This window comes from Cervus canadensis, chromosome 22 (assembly GCF_019320065.1).
Source record: "Cervus canadensis isolate Bull #8, Minnesota chromosome 22, ASM1932006v1, whole genome shotgun sequence".
NCBI lineage: Eukaryota > Metazoa > Chordata > Mammalia > Artiodactyla > Cervidae > Cervus > Cervus canadensis.
The window spans coordinates 27,317,352-27,338,989 of NC_057407.1; the positions used below are offsets into that span (position 1 = coordinate 27,317,352).

Consider the following 21,638-nt stretch of genomic DNA (forward strand, 5'->3'; position numbering starts at 1 on the left):
TGTGTCTTCTGCTTAACCTCTCTGACTCTCCCACACACATGTAATCAGTTTCCTGAATTCAATTCCCTGTTCTTCTGCTCTAGGATGGCTTCTGTTCTCCTGGTTGGATTCCAAAAACAAACCCGAAATCAAAAGTCTCATGGGCCCCTGTTCCAAATCTCGGGTGATCATCCCTGATCTGACTTCTTCTTCATGGAAAATTCTATGTATCAGGGTCTGGGGTGAGTTTGAGAACAAGTATTGCCTAGAACAAGTATTGACTTAACAACAGCTATGATTCCCTGAAGAAATGCCTATGGCTAGGTGGGCAGCTCCTTAGCAATGATTCTTCATCTCATTCAATAATCCAGAGCCCCAGTAAAAAGATGTCTCACCTACTACACTTACTGTGGTGACTCAGACAGTAAAGAATCTGCCTGCAGTGAAGGAGACCCAAATCTGATCTCTGGGTTGGGAAGATCCCTTTGAGAAGGGCATGGCAACCCATTCCAGCATTCTTGCCTGGAGAATTCCACAGATAGAGGAGCCTGGTGGGCTACAGTCCATGGGGTCACAAAGAATAGGACACAAATGAGTGACTAACATTTTCACTTTTCACTTTCATACCTACTGTGATACTTCAATTTCTCCTACATTGAACATTTTTGTCCAAATGTAAAACAGAATTAGTTTATCTTAAAAATATCACCTTTGGCCCTGGTGAATAGCCAACTGCTTTATCAACTGAAATAATTTCAAAGATCAGAGCTAATTTTTTAAAAATTCTCCATATTTCCAAAAATCCAACACAAAATAAAGCTTTTATAAAGGGTCATCAATTCTAAGATATTCCATCTGCCTAAACTTTTTATGCTTCATAAAGATACCATCTCTAGGTATGTGCTAAAATCATTTTACCTTGGAGACTTCATAAAATTTGGTTCCAGTCAAACACGGTTATTCCAGGATGGATTTCAGAGTGACTCCAAGTTCCCATTGGTAGCAAGGACCAACCATTTCGACAGTTCCAAAAAATTATCTTAACTTCATAGACCTATTTAAAATACAAAAAAGACAGGAAGCCATTAACATTTTAATGTTGAGATGATACAGGTTTTCAGAAGCAATTTTTTTTTTTTTTTACAACTGTGTTTTCAGGCAAGTGGTAGACAAACACATCCACATTTGTAAAGTGTCCTAATAGATGGGGATGGAGGGAAGGCAGGAAATACAGAGTTCTGCACTTATTAATTAGCCACACAGTAGTTAACAGAATACAATTTTAAAGTAGAAGTTCCCTCTGCAGCAAAGGCATGATTAAGTTGACAGAGGGTACCAAACCATTCATGATGCAAAATTTCACTCTCTCATCAACCACGGGATGAAAATGAAATTGAAGATACTCCAATCTCAAGAGTTCCACAACCTGCCCAAGTTCACAGAGCAGTGGAAAAGCTAGCATGCAGACCTAAGTTTCAATGTTCTGTGACATAAACCTGATGATGATAAACAATTTGCAGGACACACCACTATGTATAAAATAGATAACCAAGAAGAACCTAGTGTATAGCACAAGGAATTAGACTCAATATTATATAATAATCTATAACGGGGGACACATGTGTACCCATGGCTGATTCATGTTGATGTATGGCAAAAACAACCACAATATTGTAAAGTAATTATCCCCCAATTAAAATAAATAAATTGCTTTTTAATGAATGGGCTTTATATATACAGGCTTCCCTAGTAGCTCAGATGGTAAAGAATCCACCTATAATGCAGGAGACCCAGGTCTGATCCCCAGGTTGAGAAGATTCCCTGGAAAAAGGAATGGTTTCCTACTCCAGTATTCTTGCCTGGATAATTCCACAGATAGAGAAGCCAAGTGGGCTACAGTCCATGGGGTCGCAAAGAGTCAGACACGACTGAGCAACTTTCTCTCATTCACTAACACAGGTATAAAACAATTTGCAAGGATGCTTTTTGAAAAATGCTGATGGGATACAGAAGGCAAAAATTTTTCCAGCATAAAACACACAACAATACAAAAAACACTTTTTAACACCATAACTGAGATTCAACATGCTCCTTTAACGCACAAACCTTCATTTCTACTTAATGAAAACATTTTTCAAGAAGGATTCAGATAGCTCCAAAGCAAAAGACATTAAAAAAAAAAAAAGGAACATGAAACTACCCATTTTTAACATTACTGAGTTAAGTACATCCCTCCAAGGGATGGAGATCAAAGAGAAATAATGATGGGCAACACTAAATCTTTAAGCTGCAAATGTGACATACAAATGATCCTTGCGGGCTTCCCAGCTGGTTAAGTGATAAAGAAAACATCTGCCAATGCAGGAGACACGTGTTCGATCCCAGGTCAGGGAAGATTCCCACATGCCATGGAGCAACCAAGCCTGTGTGCCACAACTATTGGGCCTGTGCTCTAGAGTCCAAGCACTCGTGAAGTCTGCGCTTCCTAGAGCCTGTGCCCCCCAACAAGAGAAGCCACTGCAATGAGAAGCCTGTGCATCACCGCTAATGTGTAGTCTTCCCAACTAGCCGCAACTAGAGAAAAGCCTGTGAAGCAATGACGACCTAGCATAGCCAAAAATAAATAAAATTATTTTTACAAAAGATCCTTGCTCCACAGTCTAATCACTATCGAATCCTGTTGAACCCACTGCAAATGCACCACAAAATACAACTGATAGTTTTCTCTTCTTTGGATGCCCTAGATGTAATTACAGATGTCTGTCTAGAGGCCTCTTTAGGTGACAGGCTTGAGATCCATCCTTTTGGGGCCACAGGAGACACAGAGGAGGCTGTGAGTGATTAGCTCTAGGAGAGAGAAGCAGCTTTGAGTAACTGTATAAACGTAAGATACTTGGAAAAGAAATCACTGGATAATGTTCATCTCCCAGATCCTCCAACTTTATTAAGTATGTTTGTCCTGATATCCACCCAAGGGCACAACGTGACCTTCTGTTATCGGAAAGAAATACACAGTGTAATTTACCAGAACCCATCCTAATGAACTCCCCACATACTGGAAACCAAAATGACCTTTCCTAGCTAATATTTATCTTGTTTTCTTCACATAAAGGGAACCACTGGGGATTCTCTTTTCAATTCGTTAAAAAAAAAAAAAAGGATCCATCAGTGAAAACAAATGTGATCCAATAGTTCACATGCTAGACAAAAAGCCAGGAGTTTAATTTTAGGCTGAGCAGTAACTCATTCAGTCAGATTTTCCCTGAGTGTACCCTAGGCACTTGTTTAAAAGGATTAACTCCTTCCTGTCATTTCTGAACTTTAGTACATTCAAGACCATCGGTGCTTTTGTGCACAACACCAAAAGCATGAGTTTCCAGTCACTCTACTTCCCTCTAGGTTGTTTTCCAACAATGGCACAGTCTTTTCTATCATTCCACTTTAAGCCCTTCCTTTTCCTCAGTTCAGTTCAGTTCAGTCGCTCAGTCGTGTCTGACTCTTTGCGACCCCACGAATTGCAGCACGCCAGGACTCCCTGTCCATCACCAACTCCCGGAGTTGGCCCAAACTCATGCCCATCGACTCGGTGATGCCATCCAACCATCTCATCTTCTGTCGTCCCCTCCTCCTCCTCCTCTGTCCATGGGATTCACCAGGCAAGAATTCTGGAGTGAGTAGTCTATCCCTTCGCCAGGGGATCTTCCCAACCCAGAGATCGAACCTGGGTCTCCTGAATTGCAGGCGGATTCTTGACCATCTGAGCCACCAGGGAAGCCCTACTATACAGCACAGAGAACTATATCCAATCTCCTGTGATAAACCATAATGGAAAAGAATCTAAAAAAGAATATATATTCTGTGTGTGTGTAAATACACATACACACATAACTGAATCAATTTGTTATACAGCAGAAATTAACACAGCATTGTAAATCAGCAATACTTCAGTAAGTATATTATTACTTATTGATACAATATTATTATATTATATAATACTAAAATAAAAATATTCAAACTTTAAAAAAGTCATTCATTTTTAAAGAGTCTGGGTGTTTACGATGATGAATGACATTGCCATATTTAGACTAAGAACAATTTTAAATGTGTCTGGTCACTGTTGAAATGAGAAAAAAAAAAACCAGCATTTGCGTGCTGGGTTACATTTTTCATCTTTCACCTTACACACTGGTCTTATGTGGAGACAGTCACTCTTCTACAAAAGAGCAGGATGCCTGTTCATGTTTCCTGGCACCAAAAAACTTTGAGCTTCCCAGGCAGAGGAGACCATTCTTCAGATGTTTAATTTATTTCTGTTGTACCCAAGAAAGAAGTCGGTCTACACCTGATTTCTTATCAAGGACATAGTGAGGTTCTGCCTTTCTTTTCTCTCGATCTACCTGCCTCCACTATTAGCAGAGTGAATTCCTTAAAAGGATTATTTTGGGGGATACAGGTATTGACTTGTAGATAAGCACCCTCAGAATATCTCTTACGTCAGTTTTGCTATACCCACCTCACTCCACAGATGGCAGTTTATGCAGCATCACGTTCTTATCTTTTCATTCTAAAACTCTACAGTGATGAAATACCACATTCCTTTTAAAACCACCATACACAATGACCTTAAACCTAGACCTAATCACGAAGAAAAATGCCAAACGTTTGACTAGCTCAAACGTGAGAGACTTTCTGCAAAGTAAATGCTCCTTAAAAACTGTCAAGGTTATGAAAGACCAAAATAATCTTAGGAATTGTTCCAAATTAAGGAATGATACACGGCAAACAAATGAAATGGTGATCCTATGTTGCATCTTAGATCTGAAAAAATACACATGCATAGTCATTCTCAAATGAACCACATGCACAATCACACACATACACACATATATATACACACATTTATCTACAAAGGACATTACTGGGACAAATAACAATTTCTGAATATAGCCTATAGATTACACTACGGTGTCATATCAATATTAAATTAGTTAAGAGAATGTTCCTGTTATTAAAATATACCCTGAGATATTTAAGAATAAAGGGGCAACTGTCTCGAACTTACTGTCAAATGATTCTGAGAGGAAAGAGAGAAGAGGAAAGGAAGGAAGGAAAAGCGAATGCATGAATGAACACAGAAACAAATGAACAAAATGTAAGCAGCTGATGCATCTAGGAATTCTTTGTACTATTCCTCCAACTTTTCATTATGTCAGAAATCATATCAAAATAAGACAATAGATGTTCACTAAAAAGACCAGTTTATCACATATACTAAAATGATTCAGAACTTATTACCATTCTTAAACCATAAGAGGAGTTGATAGTTGAAATGTTCTGGCTCATCTGACTCTCTTAATACTCACTGAAGACCCCAGAGGAAGTTCATTTGTTTTTATTTAAAAAGCACTTTCATAGAAGCACCTTCTGTAAACACATTTGGGTGTATTCTTTTGCTATTACTTTAAAAATGTCATACTGGTTTACCATTTCTCAACCTGTTCATACAATATTCTCATGTAACTAAAATATCTTCAAGGACATTTAATAGAATATAACATTCAATAATATTGAAAAACTGTTGCTATTCGATGTGTTGTTTTGGTCAAAAGTCTATCAGTTGTATAGAAGTATAGGAGATTGATACTATGTGCTCCTAACTTCTCTTATTAATTAAAAATGTATTCAATGAGAAAAAATAGCACGTTCATAGTGTCTACTATGGTTCATTCATGGTGCAAGTACCTTAAAATAATAACTCATTTAAAAGTAGGATTTATTTCTATCCTGCTATGCAGATGAAGACAGTGAGACACAGATACGTCAAGGGGTTTGCCCGAGGTCGCTCAGCTAGAAAGTGGCTAAGCCATGATTCAAATGCAAGCCATCTAGCACCGAGGAATCTACTGTTTCAATTCTTATCAACATATTTTCAAAGAGTATTAGTCCTTTTCATGCTTTTTTAAATAGACTGAAAATAACTCTGCCTTCAGGAATTCAAGACAATGGTCATCAAGCTCAAAGTAAAAATTTTGTCTGTGGACCCACATGAGTAGACGACTGGACTGAATGAGGACCAGATCCTGGCTTGGAGCCTCTGTTATTTTTTATTAACCCCTAAATAATTTTTGCCTCATCTCTGAAAAGCTGGTGAATAACAGTGATTCTGACTTGCTGCAGGGTTCTGTCTTACTACAGGTTTATTCAAGGCTTAAGGTCACTTTCCAAATTAAGACCAAACATGCAAGAATTCTGAAGACTGTGAGCACTTAAGCTGCCATTTTTCAAACAGATGGAAAAACAACCACACTTTAGATCAGAACTCCTCAAAGACACTTGGGTGAAAACAGAGCAGAGCCAGAACATAAGCCTAAATGACTTCTGTCAATTTCTATGACGGAATTCAGCACTGACACAAACCAAAGTGGAATTCTGTCTGTGCATCCACGCAGGCTCATTTCCTGCCAAGAAATCCAGAAGCAATTTTTTGACAGTACAGCAAGGTAGATTCTCACTGAAAAACCAAATAGACACTCTCGCACCATTGCCCTTTCCTGCCTGCCCACTCATCTAGGAGGCTTCCAAGCCCCATCTTGCCTCACCAGCAGAGTATGGATGCTTGAATAATGAGCTATTTTCAGATTCCCCATTAGTGCAGCTGACCTCCTAGAGTGGGATCTACTGGGATGACCTGGTAACTGTGGTTCTCAGCCCCTTGGGTATCAGGGAACAAGTAGGACTAATTTTTCCAGCTAATGATGTAACCGGTGACACCCTTAAACAAGTTTAAACATCGCATTAAATCATTTTTTCACACTAATTTCAAACCAGTCAAGGTAGAAGATGAGAGAGGTGAGAAATTTCACCTCTATCCTCCAGAGGTGAAACTAGCAACCTGAGTTTTGGACGAATAAAACAGAGTTTTATGAGTGGAAAGGGGGTTAAAAACATGGTTCCCATTAAGCAAGAATTTTGTCTCACAACCAATGGAAATTTTGAAAGAGAAGTTGTCTCCATGAAATAATTAATCATTCCTTTAGACAGAGAGGAGGAAGTATGTTTCCATTTCTAGTTGTTTATATAATACAAGCACACTGATTTGTCTTCTAGAAAATTCTCAAACCGCTTTTCCACAAAAGTATGCAAACCAAGTGCAACCTCTCTCTTGACAAATTTACGCAGGAACAAGACAAGTATTAATGAACATTTTATATTTAAAAGGCTCGATAACTTAATAGGTTATCGACACTTTTATGAATGTATTTCAAGCCCTGATACTCGGCTAAAGCCTCAGCTGAGCTCTCACTTATAACTATCACATGATGCGTGGAATTACTTTGTAATTTAGAGCATGCTTACTGTCACACGTTCAAGAGGACAGGTTTCTCTGTCAAAGTGCAGTATACTCATGCCATTAAGTTGCTTTTCTACTGCTGCCTAAAAATATCAATGAGGAACTTACTTCATCGTACAACATGCTATAAACATGTTTAGAACTCAAAAGGTTCTAAGTGAGTCATTAAAGACAATAGCTGTGTCTGGTACAGAATTGTGTAAAATTTTACACGTGGCATTTTAATTTCAAGTGTTGCCAATACCATCTTGTTTAAATTAGGTGGTAGAGTTCTTCAAAAGGGCCCTTCTGGTCAGAGATGATTTAAACAAATTAAATAGACACACTGTGATCTCATAAGGTTCACACTCTATCACTGTAAGAACTGAGAAATTCCTTACAACCATGCAGCATCTTTATTTCCATGCAGTGACGTGGTCCTTTCTAATGGAAGTACGGCCAGTGCCTTTGTGAGTGAAGAAAAACTCTAGCCTACAACTGACTATGGACTGTCCAAAAGCAATCATCACTAAGTGACGATGGTTCACTGAGAGTCAGTCTATACAAGACACAGAAAACAAACCCACAAGTGACATAAAATATAAAACGCACTCACCAAATTCAGGGACACTCAACACAATTCCACAGCTTGTTGTCCAAGTGAAACTGCCCAGGTCTGGGGCTGAACTAATGTGAGCGGTAATGGCAATTTAGCCATAAATCTCTCAAGGCCCAATTATCCTTATGTCTAAGGGTTTCTTTTAATTGGACCAGTTTTTAATTGGAAATTTTCCTCCCGTTTCTCATTTTTCAAAGCATCAAAACAGTGTCTAAGGATTTTATTTAGCATAATAAATAACCAACATAATATTTTGGAGGCGACTCACAAGTTGCCAAGCACCTGAACTTTTATTTAAAAAGTTTTTGTGTGATATGATCTAACTTCTACGTTATATTATAAAAAAATAAAGCAAGTTATATATAATGAAAGTGAAAGTCGCTCAGTTGCGTCCAACTCTTTGCAACCCTGGAGTGGGTAGCCATTCCCTTCTCCAGGGGATCTTCCCAACCCAGGGATCGAACCCATTACAGGCAGATTCTTTACCAGCTGAGCCACCAGGGAAGCCCTAAGCTGTATATAATAGAATGCAAAAATAGAATTCCGTGACTATTCAATAGTTATATTGCTCAGGTCAGAGCTGGCCATTTACAAACTGAATGCAACCCTCTTGAGCGGAGGCAGTGTTATCTTACTTCACTTTTATGCTAACCCCTAACATAATACTCTGCACACCACGGGTGTTAAATACATTTTGTTCAATAAATGAATAAAGTCTTTAGTTTCACTCCCAAATGAATGGTCATCTCACGTCTATGCTTTCCTAATTCCTCACCTGTAAACTAATATAGTTCAATGACACAATTACCAATGTATGTTCAACCACCAGCTATGACTATGACTCACAGCATTGTAGGGAAAACATGGTAAGATTCAGCTATTGATAACACACAGCTCATGAATATATCTACACAGTAAATTCAACTTTGAAAGGGTTGCACAGCAAGACAATGCCCATCGCAGGCAATATTGACCATTTTAATCCATTAGTGAGATAAATGCTTCGTAAAAGCTTTATCAGAACCATTATTAAATTTCCAACCTTAAAAATTCATCTTTTGTTTGACAACAGTGCCCTCTTGTGGCAAAAAGGGAAGTCTTCTGAAAGTGCTAACATGTTACCGGATTTATAATGGATATTTTATTATAAGTGCATGTTTTCATGTTTTAATAAAGTCATTTAAAAACAGTATGCAAACCAAACTAAAAGAAGCATAAGATACTAAATAAGTTAAAGAGCAATTTAAATTGCATCACAAAAAAGTCAAATCAAAATATGGTAAAAAGCTTCTAAATGAAATGGTAATTATTTATGCAGAAAACTACACATAATAAACACAAGTCTAATGAGATTCAATATTTATTGGTTCTCCCTGTTGCTTTTATAACACAAATCCATGATATCATCTATCAAAGCTCTCCAAGCTACTTAAAGATACTCTAAACATTCAGCTTATATATACAAAAGCCTACTGAGTTCTGGCTTAATACTAGGATATGCTTACGGAAATCAAGAATAAAACTAATTCCTGTCTATCCAAAAATGACAAACCAATTGCAAAAGACATACATGGGGCAACCAAGAGAGCAGGTCAATAATATTTGCCATTGTCTTTGGATGGACGTAGAGATTGTCCATACTGAGTGATGTAAGAAAGAGAAAGAGAAAATATTGTATGACAACCCTTACATGTGGACTCTAAAAAGAACAGCATCAAAACATGTATATTATCAAGTGTGAAACAGATCGCCAGCCCAGGCTGGATGCATGAGACAAGTGCACGGGGCTGGTGCACTGGGAAGACCCAGAGGGATGGGATGGGGAGGGAGGCGGGAGGGGGGATCGGGATGGGGAACACATGTAAATCCATGGCTGATTCATGTCAATGTATGGCAAAAACCACTACAATACTGTAAAGTAACTAGCCTCCAACTAATAAAAATAATTGGGAAAAAAAATAAAATAAAAATGATGAACGTATTACTCTTAAAAAAAAAAAAAAAGACCCAGGACAACCAAATAAATAAATTTTTTTTAAGATTAAAAAAAAAATAACATAACGAGATCACCTATCTCATTTTTTCAAAGAAAAATCATTATATGACTATTTACACATATACAAATCCTGCTGGGAACAATCATAACTGAAGTCATAGTTAAAATGAATAAAATATTTTGTCCAAGTTAAAAAAAAAAGAAATTATACATATGAACTTATTTACAAAGCAGAAACAGATACACAGATTTATAGAATGAACTTATGGTGGATAAGGGAGAAGGATGGGGGAAAAGGACAGGGAGTTTGGGATGGACATGTACACACTGCTGTATTTAAAATGGATAACCAACAAGGACCTACTGTATAGCATAGCGAATTGTGCTCAATGTTATGAGGCAGCCTGGATGGGAGGGGTTTGGGGGAGAATGGATACATGTCTATGTATGGCTGAGTCCCTTTGCTATTCACCTAAAATGATCACAACATTGTTAATCAGCTATACTCCAACAAAATAAAAAGTTAAAAAAAAATTTACTATTGTCTCTTGGAATAATGAAAACAGAAGAATAAGATCACTGAGGACTGCTGCAATCCAGGAAGACTTCCTGGAAGAGATAACAACACACAGGAGTAAAAAAGGAATGTTTGCGGAAAAGAGTAAAGAGGTGTTCAGGAATTTTAAAAATTTGGTTTGGTTGGTTGGTCATTGCTGAGGGGAAAAGATCTGCACATGTGTGCGAGTTTGTTTTGTCTTGTCCTCATTTGATCTGGTGGCGGAGAAGAAAGGGTCACTAAAGGAAACCACACAGAGAAAGGGGGAAGGGAGAGGAGGTAGGTGTGGTGGGCGGACCCCATGCGGAAGTCACAAAGAACAAGTCAGCAGTCTCCCAGGTCCTATCCCACACTCAATGGGTCACCTCGTCATGACTCCTTAAACAAGTAGTTTTTGATCAATTCTTGGACCAGGTCGTGTGTGGGGTGCCGGGCATGGAAGATGAACAAGGTCCCGGGTACCTTGGGGTTTGCACTATAGTGTGGGGAGACAGACAGACAGGTAAACAAGTATGAATAACAGAACTGTTCTTGTTGTTCACTCAGTCGTATCTGACTCTTTGCGACCCCATGGACTGCAGCACACCAGGCTTCCCTGTCCTTCACCATCTCCCAGAACTTGCTCAAACTCAAGTTCATTGAGTCAGGGATGCCATCCAACCAGCTCATCCTCTGTCATCCCCTTCTCCTTCCTGCCTTCAATCTTTTCCAGCATCAGGGTCTTTTCTAATGAGACCTCTTTGCATCAGGTGGCCAAAGTATTGGAGCTTCAGCTTCAGCATCAGTCCTTCCAATGAATCTTCATTGGAAGGTAACTGTGGGTTCAGATTAAGTATGACAGAGAAAACAACAGTCAATAGTGTAACAGAAACCGGCTGGGTTTGGAGGAAGAGAGGCTCCAAGGACCGGGTGCTTACGGAAGGCCTCTCTGAGAAGGTCATCTTGACATGATGACAAATGATAGACTGTGACTTCTGGAGGAAGAGTGTTCCAGGAAGAGAAACAGCTCTGCCTTGTAGGAGTCTCAAGTCAAAACAAGCTGGCTGTGGTCAGAAGCAGAGGCGCTGGAGGACAGTGAGAGGGCAAAGAGGGTAGAGGGTGACATCAGGGAGGTCCCAGGAGCAGATCACAAGTGAGCTTGCAGTTAACAGCGTGGAGTTGGGATTTGGTTCCAAATGGAATGTGAGAGCTGTAAGCAGGAGAGAAATGGGAGATGGTTTAGGTTTGCACAAGAGCTCTCAAGCTGCTGGGTGGAGAAGGCCCTCTGGGGAGCAAAAGTAGAAAAATGAGAGATTACTGCAGACTAAGGTCTCAACCTAGAAATACAAGAGAATGAATCTGGCCAGATGTCTGGAGAACAGAGCAATAATGAGGTCAGGCCTCTTTAGGAACAGTTTTGCTCACATTCACTGCTGGGTCTTAGACACTCCACGTGCAGTCAAACTACTGAATTAACGTGCAAGGTTCAAGTCTCAGGTCTCGGTACCAAGAATACTAGTTTTTATCTATGCAATTGTACATCCTATAATCCATTGTTTTTACTCTTCACTTTGGTTACTAGGAAGCTCAGAGTCAAATTTAGAGTCCACCTTTAGTAAGTGAAGAGGACCGTTCACCAAGCATATCATAGGCAAACCTTCTGCTTAGTTGTCCTTATCTTCCCTTTATGTCCGATTTCATAAAATATTTGTATAAGTTTTCTCAAATCTGCTTTGATGGAGACAGATACAAATACATGAATATATAAACAAGACACCATATGCTCTAACAGGTCCAACATGTTCTAACTGTCTCTTCCTGTAATTCCCTTTTTTCAACCCATTCTACTTACCAGACCAAAACTCAAAATTTCCACCATGGCATGGTTACCTCAGGGAAAAGCATTATTTCAAAATAATAAAATGAAAAATGTTACCAAGACTTACACAGCATAGAAACTAACAGGCGGTAAATCACTTTGGGATTCACTGATGAATTTCCTGGTAGATTGCAGGGTCTGAGCAAACAGGACAAGGGACATAAGGTTTGGTTTAAGGTGAGTAAGAATGTGAGAAATAAGCTTTAGTGCCTGCAGGTCAGAGAAGTGAGTGCAGTCAAGGGACTCAGAAGACAAGATGATAAAGGATGGGAGGGGAAGGGACCCAAGAACACATGTTTAACAAAGATCAGTCCTAGCCAGTAGTACTCATAACCAATCACTCCTTCTGATATTACATTCATGGGCTTCCCAGGTAGTTCAAATGGCAAAGAATCTGCCTGAAATGCAGGAGACCTGGGTTTGACCCCTGGGTTGGGAAGATCCCCTGGAGAAGGGAATGGCCACCCACTCCAGTACTCTTGCTTGGAAAATTCTATGGACAGAGGAGCCTTGGTGAGCTACTTAGTCCACAGGGTCGCAAAGAGTCGGACACAGCCGAGAAACTAACACATATATAATATATAATCTAAGAATCCAGAAAAGTGCTCACAGGACCTATAGAACACTAGAAAGTCTTATCTATTTGGTATCTTAAGTCTAAAGAAGAGAATCAAGGAATCTGACAGAGAGATAAGAATTGAGCGCTGGGTACACCAAGGCTAACATGAGAACAGACACCATCACTTCTCATCTCATAGAACCCTCAGAACAACCCACAGGGCGGTTTTACTTCATTTTGTTTTAAATCTCCAACATGGGAGAATGAAAGTAATTCTAGTTACCCACGAGCACAAGGCAAGTAAGTAGTGGGCCCAGGGTTCCAAACGAAACAGGTAGAGTCCCGTATGGGAGGAAAGGGGAAGGTAGAATAGAAAAAGGTCTGGGACGCCAGAGACAGGGCTTGGAGTGGAAAGGAGTTAGCCAAGGCTGTTTCAAGACTAGAATTTTCACGGTACAGAAAGTCCAACCCAGAGTGTCTCCCATTTCAATACTGGAGCTGCTAAGAAAGAGTCCTCCTAACAACTGGCCATATTGGAGGAAGGTCCCATAATTTCAGTCACGTATCCACTTTTTCTTATGTAAACACTACGGAATAAATGAAATGCCTAGCAAACATTTCCAGGGAAAAATTTACCATCTGACTTAATGTGCACTTCAAGTACAAAAAACCACACAGAATCATAAACATTTGAAACCAAAAAAGAAGCCCCTCATTAGTAACTTTTAGTATCCATTACTTGTTGAATTGATAGTATGTTAGATACGGTGGGTTAAATAAAATCTATTATGAAGTTTAAAAGCAAAATTCAGGCTTCTAGGTGTCGTCACAAGTTGTTATCTACAGACAATAGATTCTGGATTATTTTTTTTCCTCATCTGGAAAAATCTTTTCGTTTTCATAGCAGCTATCTTAAGCTCCTCCTATGGTTTGACATCACTGACTTAGAAAAGGTCTGTGAGGCCATTCCTCTTATTCTGGCTCTAAAAAAAGACACAGCCCACAAGGAGCCAGATGTGATGCACCGTCGTCAGAACCTGAGTTCTAAGACATTTCTATGTTGCATTCACATTTCCACGTAAGAATTCACTGATCATGCTTCATTTGGGCATCGGGGAAACATTCTGGCAGCAAGGACACTCATATAATGAAATATTAGGTCATGATCCCATAATTCCAATCACAAGAGACACAACACACACGTTAGCAGACTTTTAAAGCAGAAAAACACAGGCAGTGAACAAGAATGATTTCTCTTTCCAGGGACGAGCTTAGGCCCTTAAGGTATCAAATGCACTCTTCACCCTCAGAAGGGAGAAATGTGGGTGAAAATAAAGATTACCATCACCTGCTGCTTAACATAAAAATGCACAAAGCTGCATATCTATCTTTGTGACCTATAGGACCTTCATCCTTTAATTAAAATGACAGAGTTCCCTGAAAACCCATCAATTATAGTCAATGCCAAAGTATTTTTGGTAACTGGGGCCAAGGGAGCAGAAACAATAGAATTCTAACATGAGCCGAGAGAACTTTCCTGTCCTGGAACTTAGAATGGAGACCAAGAGACAGCTGATCATTCTAGAACAGGCTGCTAAAGGAGGGAGACACACATTTGGAGGTTGGGAGTGGTCAGGCTTCTCTCATCACCTACAGCGGGGACAAAGAAAGCCCGTGATGTGCCAAGAGTAGACATGACCCAGGAGAGCGTGATCATGACCCTGAAAGTCATTCTGTTTTTAGCCTTTCCTTGGCTTGCCTTCTTCCCTTCTCCTGGGTTTCTCAAGAATGGCTATAACTTTTCAAAAAACAATAACAGTTTTCATCTTTGTTTGACCTTGCTGGAATGAATTTTTAATTGAATCCAAAGAGAACTATCCCACTTCATAGATAGGGAAACTGAACCTCTAGGAATTATCTTGTCCAGGTGGCAAACCTAATCAGTGATAGAGCTAGGTTCCCCACCCAAGCCTTCTAACGCAAGAGCCACTCTGTCTGCACTGTCCATTTGGTAACTGCTAGCCATGTGAGGTCACTAAAGTTTAAATGAACTTAAGTGAAGTCAAATTTACAGAACATTCCCACCACTGCACAAAGTGTCATGTGATGGGGCTGGGTTCCTGAAGGAACAATGTTTTTCTTTAAGATTTTTTTTTAAGTCTTTATTGAATTTGTTACAATATTGTTTCTGTTTCATGTTTTGTTTGTTTGGCCAGGAGACATGTGGGATCTTAGCTCCCCGACCAGGGATGGAACTTACATCCTCTGGGTTGGAAGGCAAACTCTTTAACCACTAGACTGCCAAGGAAGTTCCAGGAACCATGTTCTTCATATGTAAAATCTGAAACAAACTGCAAAAGCTCACTTCAGCCGCTCTACTAAAAGCAGGGGGACCCCACTGGAAGGTGGACAGATGTCTCACCATCCCAAACCTTGAGTTCCCATCTGCACCCCTTCATAGCCTTTCAATGGGCAAATCATTCAACCTTTCCTAACCTCAGGTTCTTCATCTTGAATATGGATTTAAAAAATAACTTCTCAGGTTACTGGGGGATTCAAGTGAGGCACACTTTTCCAATGTCTAGAACCAGGCATTCACCCCTCCCTCCCTTTTACCCCCACCATCATTTCTTTGGGTCAATACCTAGACAGCTCACTTTGTGTATGCACATTCCAGTTATAATCTTGTCTTTGGGGCTTTCTCTTGTAATATTCTTCCCTTGTTCTTATATATTTTTATATATGGGTATGAGAAGCTTGGGCTTCCCTCGTGGTTCAACAGTAAAGAATCCACCTGTAATGCAGGAGGCACAGGTTCAATCCCAGGGTCGGGAAGATCCCCTGAAGAAGGAAATGGCAACCCACTCAAGTGTTCTTGCTTGGGAAATCCCATGGACAGAGGAGCCTGGCAGGCTACAGTCCATGGGATCACAAAGAGTCCAACACAATTTAGCAACTAAACAACAATAAAGAGAAGTTTATTGGATACAAAAACACAACACCAAAACAAAAAGTAGAGGATTCCCCAGAGGTCCAGTGGTTGGGACTTGGTACTTCCACTGTAGGGGTTATGGGTTCGATCCCTGGTCGGGGAACTAGGATCCCACAAATTGTGCAGTGCAGCCATAAAAAGGGGTGGGGGGAAGGAAAACAAGATGCAGGCTGGCCTCTTCACTCTACGACATTCTGCACAGTAGCAATCAGCAGGGAAAACCTGACAAACCAAGTTAGTAAAATCCCTTTCTAAAGTATTTTCCATCTAATAAGTAATTTCAGACACCATTGGTTCTCCCAATCAATGGCCATTTCTATAATAGATGAAAGGAACCAAAAAAAAAAAAAAAGGCAGAGACCAGAATCCTGAGAGATAAGAAGCCAGCATCATCACTCTCGTCCTTAACATTCACCTGACCTGTAAGAGCAGCAGGCACGGTGCTGGGCGATGTCTTCCTTCAGCCAACACACGAGGCAGATGCTAAAGCAAAAGACCACCACTCACCTGGCAAACAAGAGCTTTGGCACAGACCATAAAGCGCCTGCCATCTGGAGAGCAGGGCTTCTGAGTCAGGGGTCCTTGGAGAGAATTTGGGGTCTATGACCTGGGATGAGGGGGGAAAATGACATCTTCATTTTTACTTACTCCTACCTGAGCCTCATTATTCCCTTCAATTATAAAGGTCTGCAACAAACCAGAGGGGTATTTAGCAGTTCCTAGGACTTGATCACAAGCAGAAAGCACAGGTATTTTCAAGTCACATGACGGTCTGTTGCAAATACCTCAAAACGTGTCCATCACACCTTATAATTCTAGGGTTAATGGATCTGCCTGGAGATCGTGCTGTTGCATGCGTTCCTACAGAAGCATGCCTGCTGTGTGTCATGAACAATTTTAATGTGTTGATCACTACATTTCTGTAGAACTGACTTCTTCTGTGATCCTATGAACTTTGTTTTCTGTGTTTTAAGACACTGTTTTGAGATAGGATCCCCTGGCTTAACCTCTTCTTTGCCTCCCAGGGAACCCACGGCAAAGAAGAGCTTACAGGCTCTCCATCGTAGGAGCTGGCAAAACTCTAAGTTCAATGTGCTGTATCACATTTGCCTTGTCGCTTTTCCCCACCACCACCCTACATAAGCCAAACCTTTCACCCATCAGTTCTTCCGGTACTGCCTCAGAAGTCTCGAAGAAAACTGACAGATGATGCAATGACTTCCATATAGAACATAAACCAGTCACAAAAGCACCAGGTAACAGTTGCAGAATAATCTGGGGAAGGTTAAAAAAAAAAAAAAATGATTTGCCCTGTATAGACAGCACCATCGTTTCAAGTACTTCTTGCAACCACTATCTGTAACATATTCCAACTTGCCAGTGTAGAAATGGCCTCATTATCTCCAAAAGTCCTTCAGAAAGTCTATTTCAAAGCAAGCAACTCAAAAGTTGGCCCACCATCTAAAAGCCAGTGCTATAAATACGCATGGGAAAGCAACAGTGAGCTGGATCTCATGACTGTGTCTTCAGGAAAGGAACTGGGAGAGTTGAGGGGCTAGCAGAGTGAACAACTATAAAGCTTCTAGGTTTCTAGGATAACAAGTCTCAGAAGTCCAAGAGACCCTTGTCAGCCTGAAAGAGATAAAACACATTCCCAGGCAAACATTCATCGAGACTTTCATAAAAGGTTGTAAATATCTGTGCAGGCTCTGACAGAGGGCAGGCAACAAGGAAGTGAAGCTATCAGTGTGAATGGGGTCTTCCGGTGGGTTCTTTCCAAAGCAGAGCCTGAGACAAGGACATAGGTGAGAGCACGTGACTGAGGTCACTGAAGGAGTAAGGGCAGCTAGGTTCCCCAGAGCCTCCCAAGAAGCCAAGGGAATCACTCCCAGAATCATCCACCCAAGCAGAGGGTGGGGGCATTGACACTTCAGCTTTCCATCGGAGGCATCCATGCCCCAGTTCTCCTGGGCTACTTCTGCTTATACATCATCACATCAGAGAAGGCCCCACGACAAAGGTGGAAAAGATGCTGAGCGAATGCCAGGGACAGAGCATGAGCTACTTGTTCTCGCTGGTACCTCGTGTCCACATCTCCACACTGATCCACCTCTCCACCTGCTCAGACGGTCCTTTGCAACTTGCGGGAGCTGAGTGTTAGGACATAAGGTCCCAGAGCTACCTGCTACCCGGAGTGAAGGTGGGATGTCAGCCTTTTTCTCCTGGAGTAGCTTCCCCTGCATTAACTTTCTTTCCTCCAGTTTTATTGAGATAGAATTGACATATGACACCACACACATGTAGAGTTTACATCACAATGTTCTGACTTACAGACATCATGAAATGGTGAGCACAGTTTAGTGAACATACACCATCTCATATAGATACAACATTACAGAAAGAAAAAAAATATATTTTCCTGAGATGAGAGCTATTAAAACTTTACTCTCTTAACAACTTCCAGATATAACGTACAGCAGTGAAAAGTCTGTGTATCATGTTGTACATTACATTCCTGAAAATGAAAGTGAAAGTGAAGTTGCTCAGTCATGGCCGGCTCTTTGCAACCCCATGAACTGTAGCCTACCAGGCTCCTCTGTCCATGGGATTATATGTCCCTAGTACTTATTTATCTTACAACTGTAAGTCTGTGCCTTTTGGCTACCTCCCTCCAACACTCCCCTCCTCCCTAATCCCTGCCTCTGGTAACCACAAACCTGTCCTCTTTTTCTCTGAGTTTGTACTTTTCTGAATTACAACTAACTTACAACACTATGTTAGTTTCTGGTAGACAACATGGTACTTTGATAGACCTTGATGCTTGGAAAGATTGAAGGCAGAAGGAGGAGGGAGCGGCAGAGGATGAGATGGTTAGATAGCATCACCAACTCAACGGACATGAATTTGAGCAAACTTGGGAGATGATGAAGGATGGGGAAAACTGGCATGCTGTAGCCCATGAGGTCACATGGGCTGAACCGAGTGACTGAACGACAACACACAATTTTAAATGATCACAAGTCTAGCTACAGTACATCACCGTACAAAAGTATGATGTAGTTATTGACTGTATGCCCCACACTGTATATTTCATACCGGTGACATCTATTTTGTAACTGAAAGTTTGCACCTTTTAATCTCACTCACCTATGTCTGCATGAAAATTTAAAACCCACTCACTCACCAACTATTTTTGAGCCCCAGCTACGTGCTAGGCACTGTCTCCAGATATGGACACCTAGCAATAAACAGGACAGGTGAGGTCTGTGTCCTCCTCCACCTTGTATTCAGATAGTAGCCATCTGAAACTTGGATATCTCAGATACTGACAGAAATGACAGGAGAAAGGATGAGGAGGAGAGGGGAGAAGGCAGAGAGGATAAGTCAGCAAGGAGAGCCAGGAAATGTCATTCTGACTTAAGAGCCTGAAAGATGAGGCATCTACCTTGGGACAGGCAAAGAAGAGCTTCTAAACAGAGGGCACAGCAGGGGCAAAGGCCCTGAGGTGCAAAGAAGCCCATCAGAGCTCAAGTCAGTGCATCCTTCCACTGGGTGGGTGGAGGAGAGCATTTATTCAGCCAAGAGATTTCCTCCCTCGGAGAGGAAGCCAATTGTTTGCAAAGCAAACCTGTTTTCAGATGGTAACGAACTTTAGACAACACACAGGACCCTCTCTTTAGGCAGACTTCCAACCATACCAAAGTGTTTCTTTTCTCTTTTCCTTTTTCTAATTTTCCTCTCCACCTTTCCATCCACAGATCACTGAACTTGGAGCTTCACAGCATCAATCAGGCTTGAACCCAAGAGGAAGTCCCCAAGGGCCTATGGTCCCAGGGCTTTGGGAAAGAAAAGAACAAAAGCAAACCATAAAGAAGTACTTTCCCATCTTAAGAACAGGGGATGAGGAGCAGTGGGGCTCCGTATCTTGAACTGAAGTAACCTTCTGTGTACATAGTCAGCCAGATAAGGAAGCAGGTGGCGGGCTCGACGCACATCAGAGGATAGGTTGTCCTTCCTCAAAGTGGCCAAGCCAGCTTTGCATCTCCTTTCCTTTCTCTTGTCCTGGCTGATGATACATTGATGGACATAACAAAACACCAGGTACTGATTTCATGTGTCCCTCTCTGGGCATTAGAATTCAAGATCATGCCACCTGACTGCCCTCTAATTTCAATTATTTGGAGACTTTTAGTCTTGAAAGATTCAGTATGCAAATCCTAACTGCTTCCATTAGAGAGCTTCTATTTAGCATTAACTATGGGTTTCCCTGGCGGCTCAGTAAAGAATCTGCCTGGAATACAGGGGAGACCTGGGTTCAATCCCTGTGTCAGGAAGATCCCCTGGAGAAGGGAATGACAACCCACTCCAACATTCTTGCCTGGGAAATCCCATAGACAGAGAAGCCTGGCGGGCTACATTCCATGGGGCCAGAGTCGACTTTGACTTCTTTTTCATGTGCCAAATGTAGTACTGAAAACTTGTTCTATACATGAACTCATTTGAGTCTCAAAACAGTCTTCTGAGGTAGGGACCTCCTTAGAGGAAATTCAAATGCAACAAGGTTAATCATCTGACCAGGATCATAAAGACTATTAGGGAAGATGGGATTTGAACCAGTCAGGGTCTGACTCCAGAGTCCGTCTCCTAACCATGAACTCTAGGACTTTAACTCCGCGGGCACCTCATGGCTGACTTGCCATGGTGGCAGCACATCAAATGTGTTGGAAGCCTGCCTATAAAGAAAACCCCGTGTCTCATGAGAACTGACAGCCATCTGAAAACCACTCCCCAGAGTATATTACACCCACCAGAAAAGGGTCTCAATAAAGTGATCTGAAAGTGAAACTGTGAATTGCTCAGTCATGTCTGACTCTGTGACGTCATGGACTGTAGCCCACCAGGTTCCTCTGTCCATAGAATTCTCCAGGCAAGAATACTGATGTGGGTTACCATTTCCTTCTCCAGGGGATCTTCCCCACCCAGGGATCGAACCCGGGTTTCCTGTACTGCAGGCAGATTGTTTTTACTGTCTGAGTGATTTAACGAGATGGGAAAAAAGAGAGCGAAGGGAGAGAAAGTTTAGAGAAACTGATCCTCCACTAATATCCAAAGTGGTCCAAGAAATTAATGCTCATTATTCAAATTGAAGGTGGAGGCAAAGATATGCACCAACTGCCATTCTCAATATAATACCTTTCTATCCAGCTGGATTCTTTCAAGTCATCTGCTTTGGAGAATGCCTCGATCCTCAAATGAAAAATCTTCGAGCCTCTGATATGAGTGTCAGGAAGGCAAAAGGCTGGAATGAGCTGAGCCCAGCAGAAAATGTGCAGCACAACAAAAGGGCTATTTCTGTTACACTCAGGGCAAGGAGAACACCACCAAGACATCGGTCTCCCGCACAGAGGGGGTGCTGCAATGCTCACGGTGACAGCAGGCGGAATTACCCAACCTCCACTCTGCGTCCGTGTTCTGTCAAGAGGGATGAGATGCTTTCCATAAAGAGTACAGGGGACACTGGTCAGAGGGGATTGAGGTTCAAAACAAGTGCAGAAATTGTCAGACTGCCTGCCCCTTCTCCGAATGAGTCCGAGCTTCCTGGCCCTGATGAATGAAACTCCATGCCACTGACGGCATGAGATGGGAGGTGGCAAAAACATCGCTGGCAAACTCTGAAGAACATTGGAGAAGAGGAAACATACCAGCGAATGAAAGGGAAGGAAAACAGAGGTTCTGCCAATGATAACTG

General features: G+C 41.2%; 1 protein-coding gene across 6 annotated transcripts in view; it reads right to left on the bottom strand.

Moving 5' to 3' along the window:
- Positions 1-21,638, bottom strand: part of TAFA4 (TAFA chemokine like family member 4) — a 202,496-nt gene that overhangs the window by 120,270 nt on the left and 60,588 nt on the right. For 4 of the 6 annotated variants that reach the window (XM_043442882.1, XM_043442883.1, XM_043442881.1 and 1 more), the window contains exon 2: positions 898-1,033. In XM_043442882.1, the coding sequence (XP_043298817.1) occupies positions 898-911 (14 nt within the window). In that variant the 5' untranslated portion in view covers positions 912-1,033. Of the gene's footprint in view, positions 1-374; positions 426-897; positions 1,034-21,638 lie in introns of those variants that run through there. The other 2 variants (XM_043442886.1, XM_043442885.1) reach the window with 2 other exon arrangements.